The 25727-nt window shown below is 37.2% G+C and overlaps 1 protein-coding gene across 5 annotated transcripts; it reads left to right on the top strand.

The window, feature by feature from the left end:
• The first annotated feature begins 442 nt into the window (after positions 1-442).
• LOC107048153 (unconventional myosin-IXa) lies at positions 443-22281 on the top strand. Of its 5 annotated transcripts, none has more exons than XM_015271188.1 (9): positions 443-588; positions 4302-4923; positions 6148-6451; positions 8272-8939; positions 9857-11011; positions 11763-11823; positions 13244-13429; positions 14818-18824; positions 20031-22281. In XM_015271188.1, the coding sequence occupies exons 3-9, from the start codon at positions 6159-6161 to the stop codon at positions 20126-20128; spliced, it is 6468 nt and encodes a 2155-aa protein (XP_015126674.1). In that variant the 5' UTR covers positions 443-588; positions 4302-4923; positions 6148-6158; the 3' UTR covers positions 20129-22281. The 5 variants fall into 5 exon arrangements, with proteins under 5 accessions (XP_015126674.1, XP_015126671.1, XP_015126675.1 ...); XM_015271185.1 differs by having other exon boundaries at positions 13094-13429; XM_015271189.1 differs by lacking the exon at positions 13244-13429 and adding an exon at positions 12002-12049.
• The last annotated feature ends 3446 nt before the right edge of the window (positions 22282-25727 follow it).

Genomic DNA, 25727 nt, shown 5'->3' with positions numbered 1-25727 from the left:
ATCATAACTAATTTCCAATTTGTGACGGTCATGAATAAAACAAACTAGTTTCATCTATATGGATGGAAAAAAATGGTGATTTCCATTTCAAAATGCGAACTGAAAATTGACCGAGAAAAAAATAAAGTTTCATCTATATAGATGAAAAATAACTGTCATTTTTTCTTGACAAGTTGTGACGGTCACAGAAGGGGGAGGGGGAATTGTGACAGCCGTCATGAACGCGCCTCGTCATGTGACCGTCAATGACGGTCACATGACCGTCATATGACCGTCAATGACGGTCACATGATCGTCATATGACGGTCATCCCCGCGCCCAAAACTCCCCAGACCTAGGGACTTTCACGTCACGCCCTACAGTCCCCCCCAAAATCCCCCACGCCTCCCTCCCAAACCTTCCCGCAACTTCTCGCCGAGCCTGTACCCCGTATATCGTCAGCTCATCGCCTGCATTTTTCGAATAAAAAAAACGCCAAACCCACCGACCCAATCAATTATCACCCCGTGATAACCGTCACCATTACTCCCCCCCCTCTCCCCTTCCCACTCATCACCGAGATTAACCGACCCGAAAACGTGACAGCCGGTGAGTTATTCCCAAAGTGTCAAAACAATTAAAATAAATTCCCTCTGCACCTCCTCTCAACATCCGCTCTCCTCTCGAATGCCATTTTTTTTGCCCTCCCCCCTCCCTCCCTCACCCACTCGCAACCCAAAATAATCGGGAGTATTTTCGTGAGTTTTCCGGATTTTTCCCGAGTGCAAGAGTCTCGGGGACCGAAATTTCTCTCCTTTTCTCTCGGGTTGCCCTCGTGAAACAGGAAAAACAGGTACGCGGGTTACAAACCTCTCCCCCCTCCCCTCGCCCTCGCGACAATTTTCACAAAACAGAAGTGCATTGATAAGAGCCCCCACCCCCGGAGCCCGATTTTCAGTGGTGGAAGAAGGGAAAAATCTGGCCGAGTTTTCGAGGGTTCACGAGTTTGTTCAGTGGATCGAGTGGAATTATCAGTCATTCTCGCTGTTGCACGGGGTATGTTGGTTAGTGTTGGTGAGTGGTGGGGGGTGGATGGAATTAACAGGACATGGGGATACCGAGGAATACGCGAGTGATAACGTGGACATGAGGGAGACGACTGGATTTAATTGATTAGGTGGTTTCTGTGGGGTTTTGGGGGAGAGTGCTGTGTGAGTTGTTGAGGGTTTTCTTTGGGTTTTGGGGGGCAGTGGGTGACTCTCGGGGTTATTGCGGGCGACGAGGGCTCCGGGAGGATGGAGAGGTGGTTGGGGTTGGGGTATGGGGGTCCGAGGGGTTATGGATGGCTTGGAGCATCAGGTGTATGCGAGGTTTTCAGGAGGAAAGGGCTCGTGTTGGTGATCTTGAGGTGTTGGGTTTTTCGAGGAAGTGTTGGGGAGGTTTTTTTTTGGTTTGGGATTGGGGTTTTTGGGGCTGAGGGGGCTGTTGCTTTGGGGAGGAGATTGAGGACTGTAGCAAAGGTTTCAATGGATATTTTCATGTCTAGAGTCAATCCTGAGGTATTGAGAAGTGATTAGGCTGTGTTTTTTTGTTTTATCATAGTAGTTTTTGGAAGATTTGTTGGAATCTAGAGGAGATAGCAGGATGTTTGTAAGGACCTTTTTTGTAGAGCAACTTAAGAGCTGTAAAAGACGTTTTAATGAAATTTTTAGTATCTGTCACCAGTATTGAGATATTCATCAAAAACTCTGGGCAATTTTGATTTTTTTGGTGAGGCGACTAGATTTAATTGATTAGGTATTTTTTGGTGGGTTTGGGAGGATGGAGAGGTTGTTGGAGATGGGGTCTGGGGGTCCGAGGGGTTATGGATGGCTTGGAGCATCAGGTGCATGCGAGGTTTTCAGGAGGAGAGGGCTCGTGTTGGTGATCTTGAGGTGTTGGGTTTTTCGAGGAAGTGTTGGGGAGGTTTTTTTTTGGTTTGGGATTGGGGTTTTTGGGGCTGAGGGGGCTGTTGCTTTGAGGAGGAGATTGAGGACTGTAGCAAAGGTTTCAATGGATATTTTCATGTCTAGAGTCAATCCTGAGGTATTGAGAAGTGATTAGGCTGTGTTTTTTTGTTTTATCATAGTAGTTTTTGGAAGATTTGTTGGAATCTAGAGGAGATAGCAGGATGTTTGTAAGGACCTTTTTTGTAGAGCAATTTAAGAGCTGTAAAAGAGATTTTCATGAAATTTTTAGTATCTGTCACCACTATTGAGGTATTCATCAAAAACTCCTGGCAGTTTTGATTTTTTTGGTGAGACGACTGGATTTAATTAATTAGGCGTTTTTTGTGGGGGTCTCCGTGAGTTGTTGACAGTTTTTTTCAGTTGAGGAGATATTTCCACCATAATCTGTGTTCTATTTCTTCTCAATCATCAATGTTTAAAAAAATATTGCAGATACCGTCTCAGAAAGAGGTTCAGACGAATTCAGCCAGATAGTTTTTGATGGATTCCTTCAAATCCGTCAGAATTATCGGATATTTAATGGAGACATTTTTTGTAGCTCTCATTCTTCTCCACAAAAAATGCCCTCATCAAAATTTCTCTATCTGCCACCAGCATCCAGCCATTCTCTAAAAACCGAAGATAATATTGAAACTTTATCCGCATTTTTGGGAATTTATTGGGATTTGGATTGGTTTCGAAGTCGATTTAAGATTGATATGAATGGAATTTAACAGGAGAAACTTGGCAGTCGGTTTATTGGAATCCAGGCTGATTCAGTCACGCTTACCTACTGGCGAATTGTGTGAGGTGTGTATGTGATTCATAAATGATTGTGTCAAGTCGATCGAGTGCACCTATGATGACGCTTTGATTCAGTCTGGTTGAATTCAATGTTTTGGAATTAGTTTTCTGTTTATCGCGATTGGTGGAGGGCATCATTGACACGAAATGGGGACGATTTACGGGGAATGAGGGTAATGTTATCAGTTTTGGCGATTTTTTCCTTTCGCGATGAGTAATTTGATACTGTTAAGGAATCTGGTGGTGTGTGGAGGGCCTTGAGGTCGTTGGTTAGTCATTTTAAATCGGGAAAATTGTTGCTCTTTGGTCTGTGGAGATTGGAATTGGAGATTCGATTGGGTTTAGGATTTTTTTTAAAGATTTTTTAGTTAAAATTTTCGGGTTTCCCCATTTTTTTCAAACCTACTCGTCTCCAAATATTTAAAGAATAGAATAGGAAAGATTTTTCTGGTTTTCTTGCGGTTAATTCTCTTCACTTGGCTTTAATTGTCTGATTACCTCGATAATGCCCCAGGAAAAAATATCAGAAGACCATTTTTATGGAGAATTTCCTAATCTACAAAAATAGTCTTGTGAAATTTTTCTCTAAAACCAACAGATTAGGAGATATTTATAGAATAAGATGAACAGGAATTCTGGTGTTTCTGTAGCTGTTTTTTCAAATGAATGATGATTATTGGATTGCTTTGCTACTGCTGTATTTTAGGAAAAATTATAAAAAATTATTTCTATCTAAAATCATAGTTTGTGGAAATCTGAAAAATTCACAAGTTAATAAATAGATAATTTATGACGAAAAATCCAAAAATTGTTGATCTTGGTTCTGTGAAGCTTGGAATTAGAGATTCGGTTGGAGAATGGGAGGAACTGTTAAGGGGACTTTTAGTATGTTTTTTAGAGATTTTTTAGTTGAAATTTTCGGGCTTCTGCATTTTTTTTCAAACCTACTTGTCTCCAAATATTTAAAGAATAGAATAGGAAAGATTTTTCTGGTTTTCTTGCGGTTAATTCTCTTCACTTGGCTTTAATTGTCTGATTCCCTCGATAATGCCCCAGGAAAAATATCGGAAGACCATTTTTATGGAGAATTTCCTAATCTACAAAAATAATCTTTTGAAATTTTCCTCTAAAACCAACAGATTAGGATATATTTATAGAATAAGTTGAACAGGAATTCTCGTGTTTCTGCGGCTATTTTTTCAAATGAATGATAATTATTGGATTATTTTCCTACTGCTCCATTTTAGGAAGAAATATAAAAAAATTATTTCTATCTAAACTCATATTTTGTGGAAATCTGAAAAACTCACGAGTTGATGAATAGATCATTTGAATGAAATTGACAAAAAATGAATGTTGATGATACAAAATGCATGAAAATAGCATAAAACAAAGTTCGAAAAATCACGAATTTTCACACTTTCAGCAACAACAATTTTAAAAAACGACACAAAGGTCCATTCTAATCCTTCTCCCACACAATTTCCCTCACAAAGTCAGCGTCATTGATTTCCATTAATTATGTTCCAGACTATTGATGACAAGTTAAAAAAATCCTGAAGTATACGAAGACAGTGGGAAAAGTTGAAGGAAAAATTGGAAGACTATTGGAAATTATAAATACCCTGAGCTCCACTGAAGCAACTTACTGCCTACTGATAATAGAATATCGTTTTCAATGGACTCACATGATTGCCATGACAATAGTTTAAACAGCAGTGAAATCTCGACAACTCGACGTTTGTAATTCATTAAATACTCGATTAACCGGAAAAATCATTCATTGAACTTTTGAAATTAAATGGATTCAATGGAACCTGATGATCAAAACTATGGGATAAATCGACAGATGACGCACCACTGAGATTAATATTTTTATTTTTATTTTTGAGATGAAATGTATGTTGTTAATTGGATAATCAAATGAGAGATTTATGAAGCAAGACTCGTTAGTTAGGGATTTTGGTAGTGATTTATTGGAGCAAAGAACCAAATCTTAATTGTATTGAAATCAAAATGCGTGAGGGATGTTTGAGACATGTGGGAGGATGGATTAATGTGGGGATAACGAGATGGAGAGATGAAGATGGAGATGGTTTTGAGCATTCGATGGACGACAGAGGACAGACTTATTAACCCTACCATTACAAAGGTAAATGGGATTGTTATATTTTTTTATTATTATGTTGTTTGCGATTTCACAGAATTGAAGGAAAAAATCATGTTACATTGGTCTAAATTTAAAAGAGAATTTCATCTGGACAATTTAATTCTAATTTACGTTGATAAAATTCAATTATCTTATCAACATAATTGGGGTTGATTTTTCTCTTGAAATTATTGGGATTTGAAGAAGAATTTTGAAATAATTTGGCAGAGAAATGGCCCAGGAACATTTACTAAAAATATTTTTGTAGAGTTTTATAATCTAGAATAAAAGTTTCTTGACATTTTTCTTTGAATTCATAATTACCGGGGGTATTTGGAAAATAATTTCTGCTGATCTTATTTTCCAAATTATCAAAATGTAAAGAATTAATATCTTGATATGCGTATGAAGGGAGATTCAAGAAAATTTAATTCCCTGTGAACAATTTTTATTTGCATTTTTGTCTAAATTATTGTATCAACATAATTTCGGTTGAATGCAGTCGAAGCCCCTAATTTCTGGACCGCTGGGCTATATGTTTATTTATTTATTTTAATCAATAAACAAAAATTGATCACACGATCAAGTAATACCCGAGTAATATTATTAAAAGGTGAAATAATCAGTACAATTTTCATTTTATTTATGGAATATTCAATGCAAATTAAAATCGTCCAGAACCCATGCCCCGCCCAGAAATGGACCTGTTTACCCTAGATTTAAAAATATAAAAAAAGAAATTTGTCAAATTTTACTTTTTTCAAAAAGTCATTGATATTTCTCCCTAAAACCTCTAATTTTCCAGACAATCCCAAAATAATCAGCAATAAATTCCCGAAATAGTCTCCGCATTCATCAATTTACCATCAATGAGTTCATCAACGTCTAGTGATTCAGTGACTCGACAAATCATTAATTACCTCGACCCAAAGCAATTTATCTCATCGAAATGAATCACTCCTCAAGCCCCGAACGCAGCCACGAACATTCTCGATCAGAATTCTCATTTCCCCCCGTTATATTTATGTTTATGCTCAAAATTTTGGTATCCTAGTCGTGAGTTTATTTTTAACCACCTCCGCAGCTGCTTAAAATTCACATGACAGGGAAAAAAAGCGAAATATCCGCAGTTGAATCAAGAATCCCCGAAAATCGCATCTGCTCTGAGTTCAGCCCGATCATTTATTTTTCAATGTTCATTTGATACGAACAAAAATCATTTTCCAGGGTTGAACGACATGGAGAGTGGTGGGTCTGGTGTCGTCCAAGTATTCGTGGGTGAATGGAGCCCGGAATACGAGGCATTGTCGATAAAAGCAACAAAACAAACAACCTCAGCTGAAATTGTTGAATGTATCATTGAGAGATTGGGTCTTGGAGATGCTAATCTGATGAATGGGTATGAGTTGGCTGAGGTGGTGGGCAATTCCGTGGGACAGGAGTGCAAGGAGAGGAGGCTGGGTCCCTCTGAGTGTCCTGTTGCACTGATGCTACTGTGGCCAAAAAATTCAGCACAACAGGAGTATTACAGGTGAGTTTTCGAAGAGAAAGATGATTTCTTTATCCTCAAGGATATCCAGGAGTCTTTTACAGTTTGGTACAGACCACAATGTCAATTCAACCTTTTTCAATCATCAAATTTGTCATTTAAATTGCGTGAGAAAAATTTGAATTAAATCTTGAGTATTCAGCGTCATTCAAAGAACATTTTGCACAGAACTATTATTTTTTTCAACATTCGTTGGCTACAAATAAATAATGGAAATTGTTTAAACTTTCGGAAACCTTATTTTCTTCAGGCATGAAATCTATTTCTGCTAAAATTCAGAATATGAATAAATTTGACAATGTCAATTCAACCCTTTCAATCATCAAATTTGTCATTTAAATTCCGTGAGAAAAATTTGAATTAAATCTTGAGTATTCAGCGTCATTCAAAGAACATTTTGCACAGAACTATTATTTTTTCAACATTCGTTGGCTACAAATAAATAATAGTAACTGTTTAAACTTTCGGAAACCTTATTTTCTTCAGGCATGAAATCGATTTCTGCTAAAATTCAGAATATGAATAAATTTGACGACAATGTCAATTCAACCCTTTCAATCATCAAATTTGTCATTTAAATTCCGTGAGAAAAATTTGAATTAAATCTTGAGTATTCAGCGTCATTCAAAGAACATTTTGCACAGAACTATTATTTTTTCAACATTCGTTGGCTACAAATAAATAATAGTAACTGTTTAAACTTTCGGAAACCTTATTTTCTTCAGGCATGAAATCGATTTCTGCTAAAATCCAGAATATGAATAAATTTGACAATGTCAATTCAACCCTTTCAATCATTAAATTTGTCATTTAAATTGCGTGAGAAAAATTTGAATTAAATCTTGAGTATTCAGCGTCATTCAAATAACATTTTGCACAGAACTATTATTTTTTTCAACATTCGTTGGTCACAAATAAATAATAGAAATTGTTTAAACTTTCGGAAACCTTATTTTCTTCAGGCATGAAATCGTTTTTTGGTAAAATTATTAATAGAATATCCTCGTAATTTTCAAAAATTGCAATTATTTTATCAATTTTCCTCCAAAAGTAAACTTTATCATTTTTTTTCAGATGAAAAAAATGTTTTCTAACGCTTCAATATCGACACTGAAATTCAGACTTGCAAAGTTTAAATAATAAAATCATTGCAAAATGGCCGGAAACGTAGGGTCAAATGGAGCTCGAATGAAAGCTCTGATATTCGACTAGAAAAGTAGAAAAGCATATCACTGGAGAAAAAATAGAGATTTTCATGAAGAATTTAATAACTTTCAAAAAAATGCCGACATTTTTTCTAAATTTCCTAGTTTAGAGAATATTCCTAAAATAGCATTTTATTGAAACAATAAAATATACGACAGAGAAAAATTATGTGGAAAACGACCATTCTTCAATTGTTTGCTCATGAATCAATGGAATTCAACCATTAAAAAAAAATCCAAGTATTGTTGAGCCCTTGAATTCAGTAGCGAAGCGATAAAACGGTTCAAGTCGAATTTGACAATTCATTGGTCAGTTTTCAATAAATATCTCCGAATCCAATGCAAAAGGCAAAATTTTCGTTGAAACCTTTTTTGTAGTCCTCAATGAGCTCTACAAATAAGGTCATTATGAAAATGTCGTTATCTCTCTTAGATTCCCCGATATTCTTCCAAAACTCAGCTAAGAGCTCAGTCAAGTCTACTTAGACCGTTTTACCGCTTCTCTTCTGAGCTGTTTTCAAAATGGAAAATTTTGTCCCGGAGCTCTCCGCCAGGGAAAAGTGTCCGACTCCCCTCAACAATTGTTCTCCCCCCCAGGTTTTACCTCCGAAAGAAGCAGCCGGACTACCTCTGGTCAGACAGTCGCTTCCCAATGGACCCGCAACTCCTGAAGGACTACTTCAACCGCTTCCTCTACCAGCCCCGTGACAAGGAGTACCCCGACCTCTGCCAGCTGCCGGACTTGAACGAACAAACCCTCCTAGACAATCTCCGGGCGCGTTTTCTCGCTGGTAACATCTACACTTACGTGGGTAGCATCCTCATAGCCGTGAATCCCTTCAAATTCTACCCCATCTACAACCCAAAATACGTAAAACTGTACCAAAATCGTCGACTCGGGCCCGACATTCCCCCCCACATATTCGCAATAGCTGATGCTGCCTATCATTCGATGCTGAAGGAGAAGAAGAATCAGTGCATCGTGATAAGTGGTGAAAGTGGCTCAGGAAAAACCGAATCTACCAATTTTTTGCTGCATCATTTGACAGCGTTGAGTCAAAAGGGATCACATGGGAGTGGAGTTGAGCAGACGATTCTCAGTGCAGGCCCTGTGTTGGAGGCCTTTGGCAATGCCAAGACAGCTCACAATAACAACAGCAGTAGATTTGGAAAATTCATTCAGGTGAACTATAAGGAGAATGGAATGGTTCATGGGGCTGTTGTCCAGAAGTATCTTCTTGAGAAGTCCAGGATAGTCTCTCAAGGTAAGGAACAAACGCATGGGCAATCAGGGATGGCCAATAATATTGGATGTTAAGAAGGATTGTCTCCTTACATTGTTCAAAGTTTCATTTATAATTGAATTAATAGTTCATTTCAGTAGCGAAGCGGTAAACCGGGTTAAGTCGATTTTGACTCTTGGCCAGTTTTTGACGAATATCTCGGAATCTAAAAGAGATAGAAAATTTTTGTCATGACCGTTTTATAGCTCTGAATTGGTTCTACAAAAAAGGCCATGAGAAAAATTTTGCTATCTCTCTTAGGTTCTGAGATATTCATCAAAAACTGATCAAAAGACAAAATCGACTTAACTCGGTTTACCGCTTCACTACTGATTTATATGATTAATAAATTAATTCGTAATTTATAATTAATAACCCTCATAATTAATAATAATTAATAACCCTGTAGCTCGAAAATTGGAGGCCCTGGACTATTTTCAACATTTTAATCGTCTGCGGGCCAAAAGAACAATAAACAATTAATTTTCTGCCCTAATTATTCGTTTTCAGACATATCAGTAGTGAAGTGGTAAACCGGTATAAGTCGATTTTGACTATTGCCCAGTTTTCAATGAATCCTTCAAAATCTAAGGGAAATAGCAAAGTTGTTGTCATAACCTTTTTTGTAGACCAAATTGAAAGCTACAAAAAAGGAAATCACAAGAATTTCGCTATATCCCTTAGATTCCGAGATATTTATTGAAAACCAATAGTCAAAATCGACTTATACCGGTTTACCACTTCGCTACTGATATATAATCGATCTTCAATGCATGAGAAATAAGTTCAAACCCCAGCCCAATGATTAGCCTCTAAAATCCCTCGCATCATTGATAAAACAGGCTAGCCCCCTCATTTGTGGGCAATTATCCGTCCGTACTAAAACAATTCACTTCCAGGTAAAAACGAACGCAACTACCACGTATTCTACTACCTCCTGGCCGGTGCTAACGATCAAGAGCGTCAGGTCCTCCACCTGGAGTCCCCCGATCGTTACAATTACCTGAACAAAAGTGGTTGCTACGGTCTCGAGAACATCGACGAGCGCCACGAGTTCTCGAGACTGAAACAGTCCATGGAGATGGTGGGGTTCACACCGGAGAAGCAGAGACGACTGTTCGCAGTGCTGTCAGCAGTCTTGCTCCTGGGAAACGTTGAATTTCAGCCGAGAAAGTCATACCACCATCACGACGAGGCTGTGGGTGTGAAGAATCCAGAGGTAGTTGCCATTATCTCGGAGTTGTTGAGGGTCAAGCAGGAGACCCTTCTCGCTGCCCTGACAGCTAAGAGGGCGAGGGCCTCTGGTGAGACTCTGGTGATAAACTATCGTCTGCCTGAGGCCATTGCTGCCAGGGACGCAATGGCCAAGTGCCTTTATGGCGCTCTATTCGATTGGATTGTTCTTCAGGTGAATCATGCCTTGTTATCGAAAAAGGACACACTGAGGGATCATCAGGGCCACAGTATCGGGGTGCTCGATATATTTGGCTTTGAGGACTTCAAGACGTGCAACAGCTTTGAACAGCTCTGCATCAATTACGCTAATGAACAGCTTCAGCATTACTTCAATCAGCATGTCTTTCAGTATGAGCAGAGGGAGTACAGGAAACAGGGCATTAGGTGGACTGATATTGGCTACAGTGATAACTCGGGGTGTCTTAATTTGATCGAGGGAAAGCCCAATGGGCTGCTCTGTCTGCTTGATGATCAGTGCAATTTTCCTGGTGCTACCAATGAGACTTTACTGCAGAAGTTTAACTCTGTGCATAAGGAGAATCAGTTTTATGAGACACCTCAGAGGAGGGAGGCTGCTTTTGTCGTTAGGCATTATGCTGGGGCTGTTAAGTATCAGGCTGCCAATATGAGGGAGAAGAATCTGGATCTGATGAGACCTGATGGGGTCGTCGGGGTGTTGAAGAACTCGAGTTTGGCTTTTGTTAGGGAATTGGTGGGGGCTGATCCAGTGGCGGTTTTCAGGTGGGCCATACTCAGGGCCTTCTTCAGGGCACATTTCGCGTTCCAGGAGGCGGGACGGGCCCATCGACATGGAAGAGGTGAGACACTTTTTGGTGGTTTTATTCTGTTGAAATTTTAAATTTTTGAGGCATAATTCAGTAGTGAAGCGGTAAACCGAGTTAAGTCGATTTTGACTATTAGCTAGTTTTTGCTGAATATCTCGGAATCTAAGAGAGATAGCAAAATTTTTCTCATGACTTTTTTTATAACGCTCTATTGGCTCTACAAAAAAGGTCATGACAAAAATCTTTCTATCTCTTTTAGATTCCGAGATATTCGTCAAAAACTAGCCAATAGTAAAAATCGACTTAACCCGGTTTACCGCTTCGCTACTGAATTTATCATTCTGCAGTGGTGAAACGGTTGCAGTAGATTTTTACTGTAGAAATGGTTTCAATGAATATCTTGGAATCTAAGGCAGATTGGGAGAATTTTGTTATGACATTTTAGGGAGATCGTAATTCTCTCTACAAGAAAAGGTCATTACGAAAATTTCGTTATCTCTCTTAAATTGCGGAATATGTCTCGAAAGCTCAGCTATAGGGCTAAGTCTACGTGAAGGGTTATCGTTTAGCGATATAAATATAAATATATCGAAATCTCAATCAAATTGAACTCCAATTTACGCCAATGAAGAGCCCAAATAAAAATCTGTAATTAAAAAAAAAACGATAAAATTCTATAAATTCGTTACGAAAATTTGCAAAGTAATTCAATCATCAAATTGGACCAGTAATGCTTCCATTTTAAATCAAAAGCATGAGAATTTACTCTAACTTCCCCTTTCAGCCGATGGGAACAAAAATTCCGTGCAAAATCGATACCGAACGCCGAACGAGAATTTAATTAGGTAAGTTTTTCCATGACTAAAGCCTTGAATTTGTCATGTTGTCCGATGAACTAACGAGATAAATTATCGAAAAGTGAAAGAGGCCGATAACGAAGCCAGACGACCAGAAACCTATAAAAAAATCCCGAGGATAATTTTTAAAATTAGTTGGATTATCATTTTTTCTCCCTGTTTATAGCCATCTTGTGACGTTATCGGCTGTTAATCTAACTATTAACCGAATTGCGTAAGTGGTCCTGATGATCCACTATTACATGTTAATATTTTTTATTTACCTTTTTGAATTATTTTTTTTTTCATTAACAATTTTTTCGATTCATGTGTTTGTTGTGAATTATGGATTTACAATAACTCGATGTGATAATTCCCGACTTTCAACTGTCGATTCAATTAATAAATAGTCGGAGTTGATGCAATTGAGTATTAATTAAAAATTTTCATGGATTTTGTAAATCCATGAACGAATTTTCTCAATGTTTGAATTGCAGTAATGTTTTTGGCACAATTTCCTTCTCGATGTTAAACATTGATGTGTGATTAGATGATCATTATCATACCTCAGGCGGAATTATGTAGTCAAGTGAAATAACGAAATGTCTCAATTCAGGCAGTTGATGATAAAATCGAAAAAATTATTTCTTTTGCTTTGATGAAAATTCGAGAGAATTATTTCTCTTAACTACAAGCTTGGGAAATATTTTTTATCATTGAGTTTTCATTTCCATTATATCATTAATCCATAAAATCATTCGGTTAGTCTTGGAAACCGTCGGGAGTAATTAATACAGGGATGATAATCCTTCAAGGAACTCTTTATTTTTCTATTTTTAACATTTTAAGCGTCTGTGGGGTAAACGAACAATAAAAAAGTTTTTTTGCCCTAATTATTCGTTTTTAGACATATATAATCGCCCTTCAATGTGTGAGAAATCTCATTCCAATAGACCGCGATTTTTAAAACTCATAGTAGTCTCCCCTCAAACATTTCAAAATTGAGGAGCAGACTATTTTCCGATTATCTTGTAAACGACTGGGTTTAGAGAAAAATGTCAGAAGACCTGATTTGCAGGCCATGGATTTCTCTAGAGAAAAGGTTCTCTGACACTTTTTCCTAAACCTATTACTTGCAGAGTTATTGGCGTCAGAGATGTAGGTCCCATCCCAATTATTGACCACTTGACCACTTGATTTATCAATTTCAATAGAATCTCCCCTCAATAAAAACCATCAAATCGTATCATTGGCTAAGCATGATAGAAATATTTTCCAGCCCTCAAAAACAAATACGTCCACCAAGTTATCAGAAGCAGAGAAGTGTCTGTATACCATCATCAACATCAGCCACTGTCACATTATCACCACCACAAATTGAAAACACCGATAATGTTAATAACAACCGATTATCGTGGCCACAATTTAGAAATGTCAATCAGACTCAACAACACAACACGACGAATATATCTACGCCCAAGGGTTACGTATTAAGAGTAAGGGATGAGCAGCAAAATAGTAATTATAGATTCAGAAGGGATACACACACGCCACTCGAGAGGGTACTTCCTAAAGACGAGGCTAATGTCATGGAACGTGCCAATCAGATCGTCATGTATGTAAAGTGTCAATTATTCCCAAAAAAAAATTTTAATCAAAAAGATTTAATGTCTCAATAATTCAAGTGTTAAACGAACTCAATACTTTTTGCAATTCAAGGTGTGCGGGGCTTTTCACAATATTTTCCGATGGGTAAAAGGTTTTTTTTTACACTATCTCTAAATTGGCAAAAGGATTTTTCATCAATTAAATCGATAATCGAGGAGAAATCATTGAATAATCATAATCACTCACTGGATTCATTCAATCATCAATTCGTCATCTCACGAGAGCATGCAAATTGTATAGATCTACTTGAATGTTAGTTAGATATTTTACTAAACTACTAATCGTGGTTTATTTTTACTATCTATAACTCTGAGGTTGCACTTTTCTTATCCCTCAAATCACCAATACTATATTTCTAACACTGGAATTGGGTGCAGGTAATTATTCATGGAAGAAAGAACATATAGCGTTATAGACACTACATTGTATATTATTCGCTAATTTATTCATCTCGCCTTTGAGCTAATTTACGGTTTATCTGATGTTGCGGAGATTTGAGTATTTTTATATATATCTTCTGGAAAATCTGTTCTTCGGGTGTAGAAGAATTACTTCAGGTGGATGTCCCAGTACCTGAACCTACAAGTTGGGGTCGACGTTGAAAAATGAATAATAATTTAATGACCTTTGGCATCTTAATTTCGAGTACCAAATTTTCATCACAAGAAGTCGATTTGAATTTTGATAATATAGAGAGAGCTCTATATGACTCTTATGACCCTTATTTAGGCCCTCATTCTAATCCTTGTGACCCTTAATCTGACCCTTGTGACCCTTAATCTGTAACCCTTAATGTGACCCCCGTGACCTTTAATCCGACTCGTGTAACCCTTAATCTGACCCTCGAGACCTAAGGGACCTAAGGGTTATTGTGGCCCTCATTATAACCCTCGTGACCCTTATTTTGACCCTTAATTTTGGAGTCTAAATTTCGAGTACCAAATTTTCATCACCAGAAATCAATTTGGATTTTTTACCATAGAGACTAGATTGTTACGCTCCCTGTTCGCTCCGTTCGACAACCCTCATATACCCCCCATGAACCTTTATTCTGACCCATATTTTGACCCCCATGACCCTTATTTAGACCCTTATTCTAACCCTTGTGACCCTGATTTTACTACCACTCGAGCAGAGTTGGGTACTGGGACATGAATGAATGCTCAAAAATTTCGAAATCACGTGAGATATTCAGTTCTCCTCAACCTCGAGAATGATGCAAGCGTCAACTCTTGAACCTCCGCCTCCGCTTGTAGTCCAGTACTTGCAAATTTCTCGCTCAACCTTACCCGCTCCTCCTCTCAGCCCCCGTTAACCCCGCGCGGCCCTTTCCAGGAAGAACAAATCATTTCGCCCCCGCGAGCGAGGGAAGAAGGGCCTCAAGAATCTCCAAACGGTGAAGACCCTGGCCGGCCGAACCCAGAGTTACGGTACAGGTCCTGGAAAAGCCAGGAAGCAACCGATGACGGTTTCAGCGCAGTTCCAACAGAGCCTCCACAGCCTGATGGACACCCTGAACCAAGCGAACCCCTTCTTCATCCGCTGCATCAAGTCCAACTCCAACAAGATTCCCAACGAGTTCGATGAGGAGACAGTCCAGCGCCAGCTCCGCTACACCGGAATGCTGGAGACGGTGAGAATTCGCCAGGCGGGCTTCAACGTACGTCTGACATACGAGGAATTCATCCAGCTGTACCGAATGCTCCTTCCGCACGGTCTCCTTAGCTCGCAAAACGACGTCCGGGACTTTCTCCTCACCCTCAATCTCAACAAGGACAACTACCAACTGGGCAAGACAAAAGTCTTCCTCCGAGAGTCCGAGAAGATAAAATTGGACATCGAACTCCACCAGCAGATCATCACCAGCATTACAACTATCCAAAAGTGGTTCCGAGCTTGTCTCGAGCGGCGAAAGTTCCTCAGAATAAAGAACGCAGTGGTGCTGATCCAGTCCTTCTGGCGGATGGTGATGGCCCAGAAGATGGCGCACAATCTCAGAACCAGAGTAGAAGCTGCAACTCACATTCAAGCCACCTGGCGAGCTTACAAACAGCAGACGTGGTTCAAGAAGTTGAGAATCTCGTTGATCCACTTTCAAGCGAGAGTCCGGGGCAACAGATCGCGCAAGGCTTTCCTAGAGCTCAAGAAGCGCAAACGAGAGTTGTGCAGATCAGACCTGAGGTTCGAGGACGATCCACGATTACTATCACGATTGGAGATTCAGGGAAATCTTGACACGAGCACTTCCTACTCAAAACGAAAGCTGACGCCCAACAAGCGAATCCTGAACTCTCGAACGACCGAGACGAAGACGGAAGCATTCAAGACCGAGGAGACGAGAAAGGGAAGCCTGGAGTCACTGGCTTCCTTGCGAAGCTACGAGTCGCAGGTGAGTGTCGACAGTGTGGAGAGCCACTTCTCCCAGGAGAACTCCAACTCTAAACCGATCCCCTCAGCCAGAACGAAGCGAACGGACCAGACTGTGATTGTCCACAGTATTGTGAACACAACCAGCAGATCGTCATCGATAAGCAAGAGAACGGACAGTTCGTCCACTGGATTCAGTGATGGTGACACCGATGGCGAAACACCGAGCGCCATTCAAAGTGCTTCGCCAATCTTCAATAGTCTCTCAACATCGAACCTAGCTTCCTTCAGCCCAAGGGACGCCAAGTACCACATAGCCCCTCCAAATAGCCATCAGACTGACATCTGGCGACGAAGGGCAGACTTCACTTATCAGGATCCACCTCCCCACAAGTCCCTGATCACCAGATCACCGAATATAACTCAGTACAAGCATTTAACAGAGAGCCTCCTGGAGCAAGCCAAGTTGGAGAGATTGAACGAGGCGACAAACTTGAATATCAAGTTGGAGAGCAATGACAGATACAACAAGAATGAGTCCTTCAATACTCGAGAAGTGAGAAGATTGTCAGAAACAAGTGGAGATCGTTACGACACCCTGAGCTCACCCTCGAGACACTTGCGTGACTCGAAGGAGTACAACTACTTGAAGCGTCAGAACTCGGAGGGCGATACATCCTTGAAGATTGACATTCTCGACAAGATCAGAGACGAGGAGCTCAAATCAATGGAAAAGACTGAACCGGATGTGCCGGTGCGCAGTGCCAGGAGAAACCGCCCAGGGAGGGAGGTACAGTGTCGGTCAATGGGTGAATCAGTCCCTGAGAACAATCCCCCAGAGGCTAGAAACATCTTCCTAGGGACTATCAAGGAGTCCGACTTGAAGGCACCTCAGATCTGGTCGAAGAAGGATGATCTGTCATCGCAGACAGTGACCGATTGGCCTGTCAAGTCTGAGGGATCTTACAAGCCGCAAGCTGTTGGCAAACGCGTTCGGTCGAATGCCATCACAACGTTGGAACTCAGGAGAAGGAACTCTGATCCAGCTACGAAGGTCTCGGGCCTTGACGAGAAGTCGTCAGATCCCTCCAACGATCTCAAACTGGCACCTGGTATGAACTTGCTGGAGTGGAAAGGCAATAATCTGTTCACTCTGGCTGGCCATCGCTTCCGAAAGATAGCTAGGTTCACGAAGGAGGATGTCTGCGTGTGTTGCCACGAGAAGATGGACGCCTTCGTAACTCAGGGATACAAATGCAACGATTGCAAACAACTTTATCACGTCAAGTGCATCCAGAATGGTGGAGTTCTGAAGATGCCTTGTCCCCTGGCGAACACACCGAGCAGAAGAAAAAACAGAAAGCCCATGAGGACGCCCTACGAGGCGGTCAAGCAAACGGTACAGTCCAAATTCAGTTTAACTGGTACGTCAGCTTTCTCGGACAGCACTGACAAGATCATCTCAGACGCCAAGGAGCTGGCTCTCATGCAGGACTTCATCACCAAGAAGATTTACGCGATGGAGGTGCAGGAGGAGGGAAAGAAGCCGAGTGAGGTTGATCGGGTGTTCAAGCAGGCTCTCAGGAAATTCAAGGACGACCTCGTCATCACTTACAGTCTGGCCATTCAGCAGGGGGTTGAGGGTAACATCAAGTACACCGATCTCATCGCAAACTTCCTTCACGTCATGGAGACTGTCTGCAAGCAGGAGAACACCAGGGAGGACTTCCCGGTGACAATGGGGGTGAATGCTTTCAGAGGGTTTATGAATGAGTTCATGACACTAGTCAAGACGGAAGCGCCGGAGAAGGCGAGCAAGAGCAAACGGAAAAAGGAGAAGAAGCGAAAGCAGGAGGAGCCTATCAGGCATGGCAACCACATGTTCCAGTTGACAATCATCAACATTCCGACGGCCTGCGAGGTCTGCACGTCGTTCTTCATGTGGCCCATTGAGAGGGGTCTTGTCTGCCAGAACTGCAAGCTCACTTGTCACAAGAAGTGCTACACCAGGGCTGTCGCTGAGTGCGGCAAGGACGGAATCAATGACAGCAATTGTCGAAAGGTCTTCAATGTTCCACTCTACAAGCTCGATTGCGGGGATGGAAAGGTGCCCCTGGTCGTCGACAGGCTCATCACGACCATTGAGATGCACGGCTTGTACACCGAGGGGCTTTACAGGAAGAGCGGTGTCAGCTCCAAGGTGCGGGAGCTCAAGATGAAGATGGATGAGGGCGATCTGGAGAAGGTGGACTTTGAGAACTACCAGGTGCACGTCTTGGCCGCTGTTCTCAAGAGCTTCTTCAGGGACATGCCTGAGCCCCTGATGACATTCGAGTACTACGATGACTTCCTTCATGCTGCGAATCTCACTGATCCTCACGACAGGATCAGCACATTGTTTGCGATATTGAAGAAACTCCCCAAGCCCAATTTTGATCTTATGGAGAGGCTCATCGTGCATTTGGCTAGGGTTGCTTTGCACGAGGTTGACAACAGAATGTCACCTTCTGCTCTGGCTATTGTCTTTGCCCCTTGCATTCTGAGGACTAATCGGGTGCTTCCTGCACAGGACTCACTCCAGGACGTGGGCAGGCAGACCAAGTGCATTGAGACTATTGTCCAGGAGAAGCTGAGGTTTGTCAAGACAACGCTTGCTGATATCAGCACTTTGGAGTCGGCGTGCCATGCGGCGACCAATAGATTGTCCAGTCTGAGGTCTTCCAAGATTTTTAGCCCTGAGGAGCTCAATGTCGGCAGCAGCACATTGGGCAGGTGCACCAATGAGGGCGGTGGCGACAGGGGGGATGAGGAGGAGGCACTCTTGGTGGGGCACATTCAGACGATTCAGAAGGAGAAGGCTCTGTTGACGTCGACCTTGCCGAGCTTGACGAGGGCCTCTTCCGATGATGATTTGCTACTGTCGGCGACCGACCTCGATGATGGCTCGCTTGATGATCTGCTGCCTACTTCTGCTGGTGAGTAGGTTGAGATTGTTTTGGGAAATGTTTTTTTTTTTTTTTTTTTTTTTTTTTTTTTTTTTTTTTTTTTTTTTTTTTTTTTTTTTTTTTTTTTTTTTTTTTTTTTTTTTTTTTTTTTTTTTTTTTTTTTTTTTTTTTTTTTTTTTTTTTTTTTTTTTTTTTTTTTTTTTTTTTTTTTTTTTTTTTTTTTTTTTTTTTTTTTTTTTTTTTTTTTTTTTTTTTTTTTTTTTTTTTTTTTTTTTTTTTTTTTTTTTTTTTTTTTTTTTTTTTTTTTTTTTTTTTTTTTTTTTTTTTTTTTTTTTTTTTTTTTTTTTTTTTTTTTTTTTTTTTTTTTTTTTTTTTTTTTTTTTTTTTTTTTTTTTTTTTTTTTTTTTTTTTTTTTTTTTTTTTTTTTTTTTTTTTTTTTTTTTTTTTTTTTTTTTTTTTTTTTTTTTTTTTTTTTTTTTTTTTTTTTTTTTTTTTTTTTTTTTTTTTTTTTTTTTTTTTTTTTTTTTTTTTTTTTTTTTTTTTTTTTTTTTTTTTTTTTTTTTTTTTTTTTTTTTTTTTTTTTTTTTTTTTTTTTTTTTTTTTTTTTTTTTTTTTTTTTTTTTTTTTTTTTTTTTTTTTTTTTTTTTTTTTTTTTTTTTTTTTTTTTTTTTTTTTTTTTTTTTTTTTTTTTTTTTTTTTTTTTTTTTTTTTTTTTTTTTTTTTTTTTTTTTTTTTTTTTTTTTTTTTTTTTTTTTTTTTTTTTTTTTTTTTTTTTTTTTTTTTTTTTTTNTACAGTCAAACAGGCGAGGCCAATAACATGACTTAACTAGTAAATGAATGAACTTAAATGTGATACAGATAGTTTATTGAAAGGTAGGTAGTTATGCGAGGTGAAATTTTATATTATGATATAATACATGACAGGCCAATAGTGGCGTCGCGAGCGGAAAGTCTTAAATCTGAACTATTTATAGAGTAAAGCAAATCAGTAGTAAATAATGACGGTTTCGTGACCCTTATGAGGGTCAAATATTTTCACTGTAATTTCGATCCGCATTATTGACCCACGAGGGTCAACACCAAAATTAGGACCTTCGTGAGGGCGAAATATTAATATTGCAATTTTAACGGTAAATATGGGATTTCAGGAAAAAAGCTCAGGGAAACGTTTCGCAGCTGCTGAAATTCCCAAAAATCGAGAAATCACTTGACAAGTAAAATTTTTTCATTTCTCAGATGCTCTGGCGCGAAAAAAGGGGGTTCACCGACAGAGTTCCACCGACAACTCTTTCCCCGCCATAATAAACGTCGACGAGGACATGGTGATGGTATGACCTGTCATCAGAGGAACCACTTAAAATTTCCGTCAGTACGTGCCCCAAACAGAACACCTTTTCCACTTGGATCATCAATGCAATACCGAATGTATGTAAATGTGTATGTGTATCTGTACGAACACTTTTGGACACTTCCTCACATTGAAAAATTGTCCCAGTAATTGAACAAAGTGTCTCACGACAGTTAGATAAAGATCCCAGCTCTCTGCGGAGGGACGAAAGAGTTTTGTCGGCTTTCGATACATTAAATATATTCTCTTTTTATTCACAATTGAATTTTATTCTCAATTATTTTCTCGATGAATAAATTGAGTAAAAAGAAAATGTATTTTCACGCCGTTAACCAAAATTTTAACGCAACAATAACAATTACATTATTTATTTGAATCATTAATTAATGGTAATTCATAGATTATTTTCTCTTCTATTTTGATAAATTTAAGATCACTCTCGTGACTCGTCCCATTGAACTATCATAATTTACATTTCAATCTCATGCATTCCCAGTAGAGAACTGTCAATCGTCAGTCTCTGATTTTATGATTTCTTTCAATTTTTAATCTTTGATTTTATATCAAGATCTCGATACTCGGATTTATTCCAGCAAAAAATTGTCTCAAGTTATTTCTTATTTCATATTACTAGCTTTTTCTGCCTCTTTGAGGGCAAGAGACACGTGATTTTATGAATTAATTCTCTCACTTGTTTTTTATTGAAAGAAATAAATATTGAAGGAAGATATCTAAAGGGAATACAAAGTGGTGCAGTCTTTGGCACTGGAAAGTTATTTTTGTTACTCGCCTACTGATCGACTGATCGTATATTTCGTTAGGAATATAAATGTGTGAATACGAAATGCTTAATTGAGGTGGAATGATTTGATAATTGTAGAATTGACAGCGAGCTAAATGTGAGGAATAGAGTGGCTTGGATAGCCTGAATTATCTCTGCACTGAAACGACTCGACCTCTCTGATTTCCTTATCGAGATAAAAATGATGATTAAACTCAAAATATGAAGAAACTACGATAGAAACCAAAATTTAGCCTGTACATATTAAAACAAAAATTATTATCGATAATTAATCTGTTATTATTGTTACGTTTATCAAATACGTTACCAAGATTATATTTTTTGCTGGTAATATCGTTTTAGGTATTAAAAATGAAAATTAAATTGATTCGATAATCCTAATGAAACCAATCGTACGCCAATATCTCGTGTACGAAAAATCGTTTTCCATTATCAAAGTTGATTATTATATTGCAAATTCTGTTTTTCTTTTAAACTTAAAACAAAAAGTGAGGGGAAATGAATCTTGAATAGTAGAGTTAGATACACGTGACGTGTACAGGAGAAATAGAAGAGACATTTTAATTGCATTTAATTCAACCCTGTGTCTGAGAGATTTAAATAAATGGAGTAATAAATTATAATAAGTCGACGATGAACGCATGACGTTCGAAATTCGCCAGATGATGAGAGAAAAAATGATTGAAAAAAAAAACAATATACGACACGTAAAATTAGACAGAAAAGAGGATAAAATATTAATTAATAATAACATTATTTTGTTTACTGTAAATCTGTCCCAATATAACGATTAATAACTACCCAGTGCTATTTATAGTTAATCGAACAAATTAGTGGTGTACAAATGATGATAAAACATTAATAATAATTTACCAATGTATGTTAACAAAACGTTTATGGAGAGGCGCTTTGATACATCTTTTATTCTCTTCGAGCGGGTTTATGTAAATTCTCCTGCGAATTCGACTGACACTGTATACAAATAATTTTTTTTGTTCATACTGCCATCGATTCGTATTGATTATTATTATTTTTTCCATTCGCTTATTCCTTTTTTTCTCTTTATTATCGATTTATTCATTACAAAAACAGGGATTAAATAATTTCGATATTCATCAGATGATAATTCACGCGTTGATGAACAATATGTGCGTATTTATATATTTTTTACATTTTTCCTTATATATAAATCACTTTTTTTATTTAGTGTGAATAGTCAATCGACCAGAGTCGACTGGAAATAATGAATTTTATGCTCTTTTTTAATCGGCCAATGTTTTAAGTCGTTTCTATTGATTTTACAGATTAATAAAATGTCAAATCAATTACAAAATCAACATGTTTTTTTTTTATTCGTCCTTGATGTGGTAGGTTGATACTTATTTTATTCTGTATGGTGGAGGGGGAATTAAGGTACTGGTGGGTTGCAAAACGATTTTTGAACGACGAAGTTGCGAGTAGTTTTTCAGTTGATGGGAGTTTATGGGAGGTGGTAACTTTTACAATTTGATTATGCAGGTTTAGTTTAATTTTGGAGACATTTCATGTCAACTTTTAATGGAGTATGACGGGCATGCATGAATTCAATTGAGTATTTTGGAATTTCGCAGGTGAACATGTATTGATTTTTTTCTGATTTCATAAGAAAGTTATTTGAATAAATGATTCGGAAAATTATGAGACTCGGGGAAATTACGACCTCACGCGCAGGCGCGTGATTAAAATGTCAGTGAGCAACAAAAAAATGCTTTTTTTTTGTTTAACCGTGTTTTCAATAGTATTTACAATATCTACAAACCTTAAAAACTAGTACCAACAAAAAGTTCTATGAACGTTATTTAATGGAGTGTATGATCTTTTGGCCGGGAGAGGCTCTCGAGTTTATTTAATATCTAATTATTATTTGAATGGTTTTAATAACATAATATTTTCCTTTGAGATCGATGCGTTATTCATTGCAACAGTATCAAACAGTCTCAATATTTAGTGCTTGAAAAATATTTTTGAATTTGCATGAATGTAAAAAAAAATGCACAACAATATTCGCACTCGACAGGTTCACCAACGCGAGACGCATTTTAATATCATTTCAATAATTAGAATAAAATCCAGTAAAAATTATGTTGTTGTTGCGCTGCTTCTGGGTTTTCTCAAATTTTGCAAACGATCTAAAGGATCTAAATGGATTCAATAATCTGTGAAAACATCTCCATAAAATTGGCTGCATTTTTCGGATATCCTATCTTCGCTGGATTATTATTAAACGTGCTATTGAATTCAGTGGACATTTTTCTGGGAATCCGTTTGAATCGCACTCTGATAAATGATTTATTTAAATAATCTGAATGCATTTATTCAAGCTAATTGAATGTTTCTTAGAATTGAAATTAATTACTCTCTGCATCTTTTTCATGTACAGAACTACTGAATACTCAACGTTATTCATGATTATGCGTCATACATCCCCTTGTCGTACTCAATTAACGATTATCACCAATACCAATTATGCAAAATTCATGAAAAAACAAAGTATATAAGGTAATACGAACGCATACGCTTCAATTGTGCTGCATGGCGCTTTATTCCAAAGTGTACCAGGTGCGAGCAGTGATTCAACCCATTTTTTCGTTAATCTTAAGAACTGCAACTGTCGGGGGACGATGAAACTACGAAACTATAAATATTATAGAATTAAATCTCGAGGATAATGTTCACAATCGCGAAGTAAACGAGAGACTGCATGAGGCACTCATCATCCAGACGTACCCACAATTTGCAGTTTCTTCAATGATTTTTTCAATTGAAGATATCCAAGTACTTTGACTATTTTTTGACCCCAAGTTTCCGGACATTTTACAATGATTTTATTATTTAAGCTTTGCCGGTCTAAATTTGAATCTCGATATTTAGTCGTTAGAAAACCTTTAAAAAATCTTTAAAAAAATTAGAAAGTTTAGTTTTGGAGGAAGATTGATAAAATAATTGAAAATTGCAATTTTTGCAAATTACGAGCATTTTCTATAAATAATTTATAAACAATCTATTTTCCATCATAAAAATCATTTGCTTGGAATCATAACAAATTTATTAATATTCAAGATTTTACTAGAAATTAATTTCATTCCTAAAAAAATAATTTTCTACTTTTGTAGTCGACCATCAGAGCTTCCATTTGAGCCCCATTTGACCCTAAGTTTCCGGACATCTTACAATGATTTTATTATTTAAGCTTTGCAGGTCTGAATTTGAATCTCGATATTTAGTCGTTATAAAACATTTAAAAAATCTTTAAAAAAATTAGAAAGTTTAGTTTTGGAGGAAGATTGATAAATAAATTGAAAATTGCAATTTTTGCAAATTACGAGCATTTTCTATAAATAATTTATAAACAATCTATTTTCCATCATAAAAATCATTTGCTTGGAATCATAACAAATTTATTAATATTCAAGATTTTACTACAAATTAATTTCATTCCTAAAAAAATAATTTTCTACTTTTGTAGTCGACCATCAGAGCTTCCATTTGAGCCCCATTTGACCCTAAGTTTCCGGACATCTTACAATGATTTTATTATTTAAGCTTTGCAGGTCTGAATTTGAATCTCGATATTTAGTCGTTATAAAACATTTGAAAAATCTTCAAAAAAATTAGAAAGTTTACTTTTGGAGGAAGATTGATAAAATGATTGAAAATTGCAATTTTTGCAAATTATGAGCGTTTTCTGTGAATAATTTATAAACAATCTATTTTCCATCATAAAAATCATTTGCTTGGAATCATAACAAATTTATGAATATTCAAGATTTTACTATAAATTAATTTCATTCCTAAAAAAATAATTTTCTACTTTTGTAGTCGACCATCAGAGCTTCCATTTGAGCCCCATTTGACCCTAAGTTTCCGGACATCTTACAATGATTTTATTATTTAAGCTTTGCAGGTCTGAATTTGAATGTCGATATTTAGTCGTTATAAAACATTAAAAAAATCTTTAAAAAAATTAGAAAGTTTACTTTTGGAGGAAGATTGATAAAATAATTGAAAATTGCAATTTTTGCAAATTACGAGCATTTTCTATAAATAATTTATAAACAATCTATTTTCCATCATAAAAATCATTTGCTTGGAATCATAACAAATTTATTAATATTCAAGATTTTACTATAAATTAATTTCATTCCTAAAAAAATAATTTTCTACTTTTGTAGTCGACCATCAGAGCTTCCATTTGAGCCCCATTTGACCCTAAGTTTCCGGACATCTTACAATGATTTTATTATTTAAGCTTTGCCGGTCTAAATTTGAATCTCGATATTTAGTCGTTAGAAAACATTTAAAAATCTTTAAAAAAATTAGAAAGTTTACTTTTGGAGGAAGATTGATAAAATAATTGAAAATTGCAATTTTTGCAAATTACGAGCATTTTCTATAAATAATTTATAAACAATCTATTTTCCATCATAAAAATCATTTGCTTGGAATCATAACAAATTTATTAATATTCAAGATTTTACTATAAATTAATTTCATTCCTAAAAAAATAATTTTCTACTTTTGTAGTCGACCATCAGAGCTTCCATTTGAGCCCCATTTGACCCTAAGTTTCCGGACATCTTACAATGATTTTATTATTTAAGCTTTGCAGGTCTGAATTTGAATCTCGATATTTAGTCGTTATAAAACATTTGAAAAATCTTCAAAAAAATTAGAAAGTTTACTTTTGGAGGAAGATTGATAAAATAATTGAAAATTGCAATTTTTGCAAATTATGAGCGTTTTC

This window comes from Diachasma alloeum, unplaced genomic scaffold (assembly GCF_001412515.2).
Source record: "Diachasma alloeum isolate Michigan unplaced genomic scaffold, Dall2.0 Dall_scaffold_00185, whole genome shotgun sequence".
NCBI lineage: Eukaryota > Metazoa > Arthropoda > Insecta > Hymenoptera > Braconidae > Diachasma > Diachasma alloeum.
This window is presented reverse-complemented; position numbering and strand designations above follow the sequence as displayed.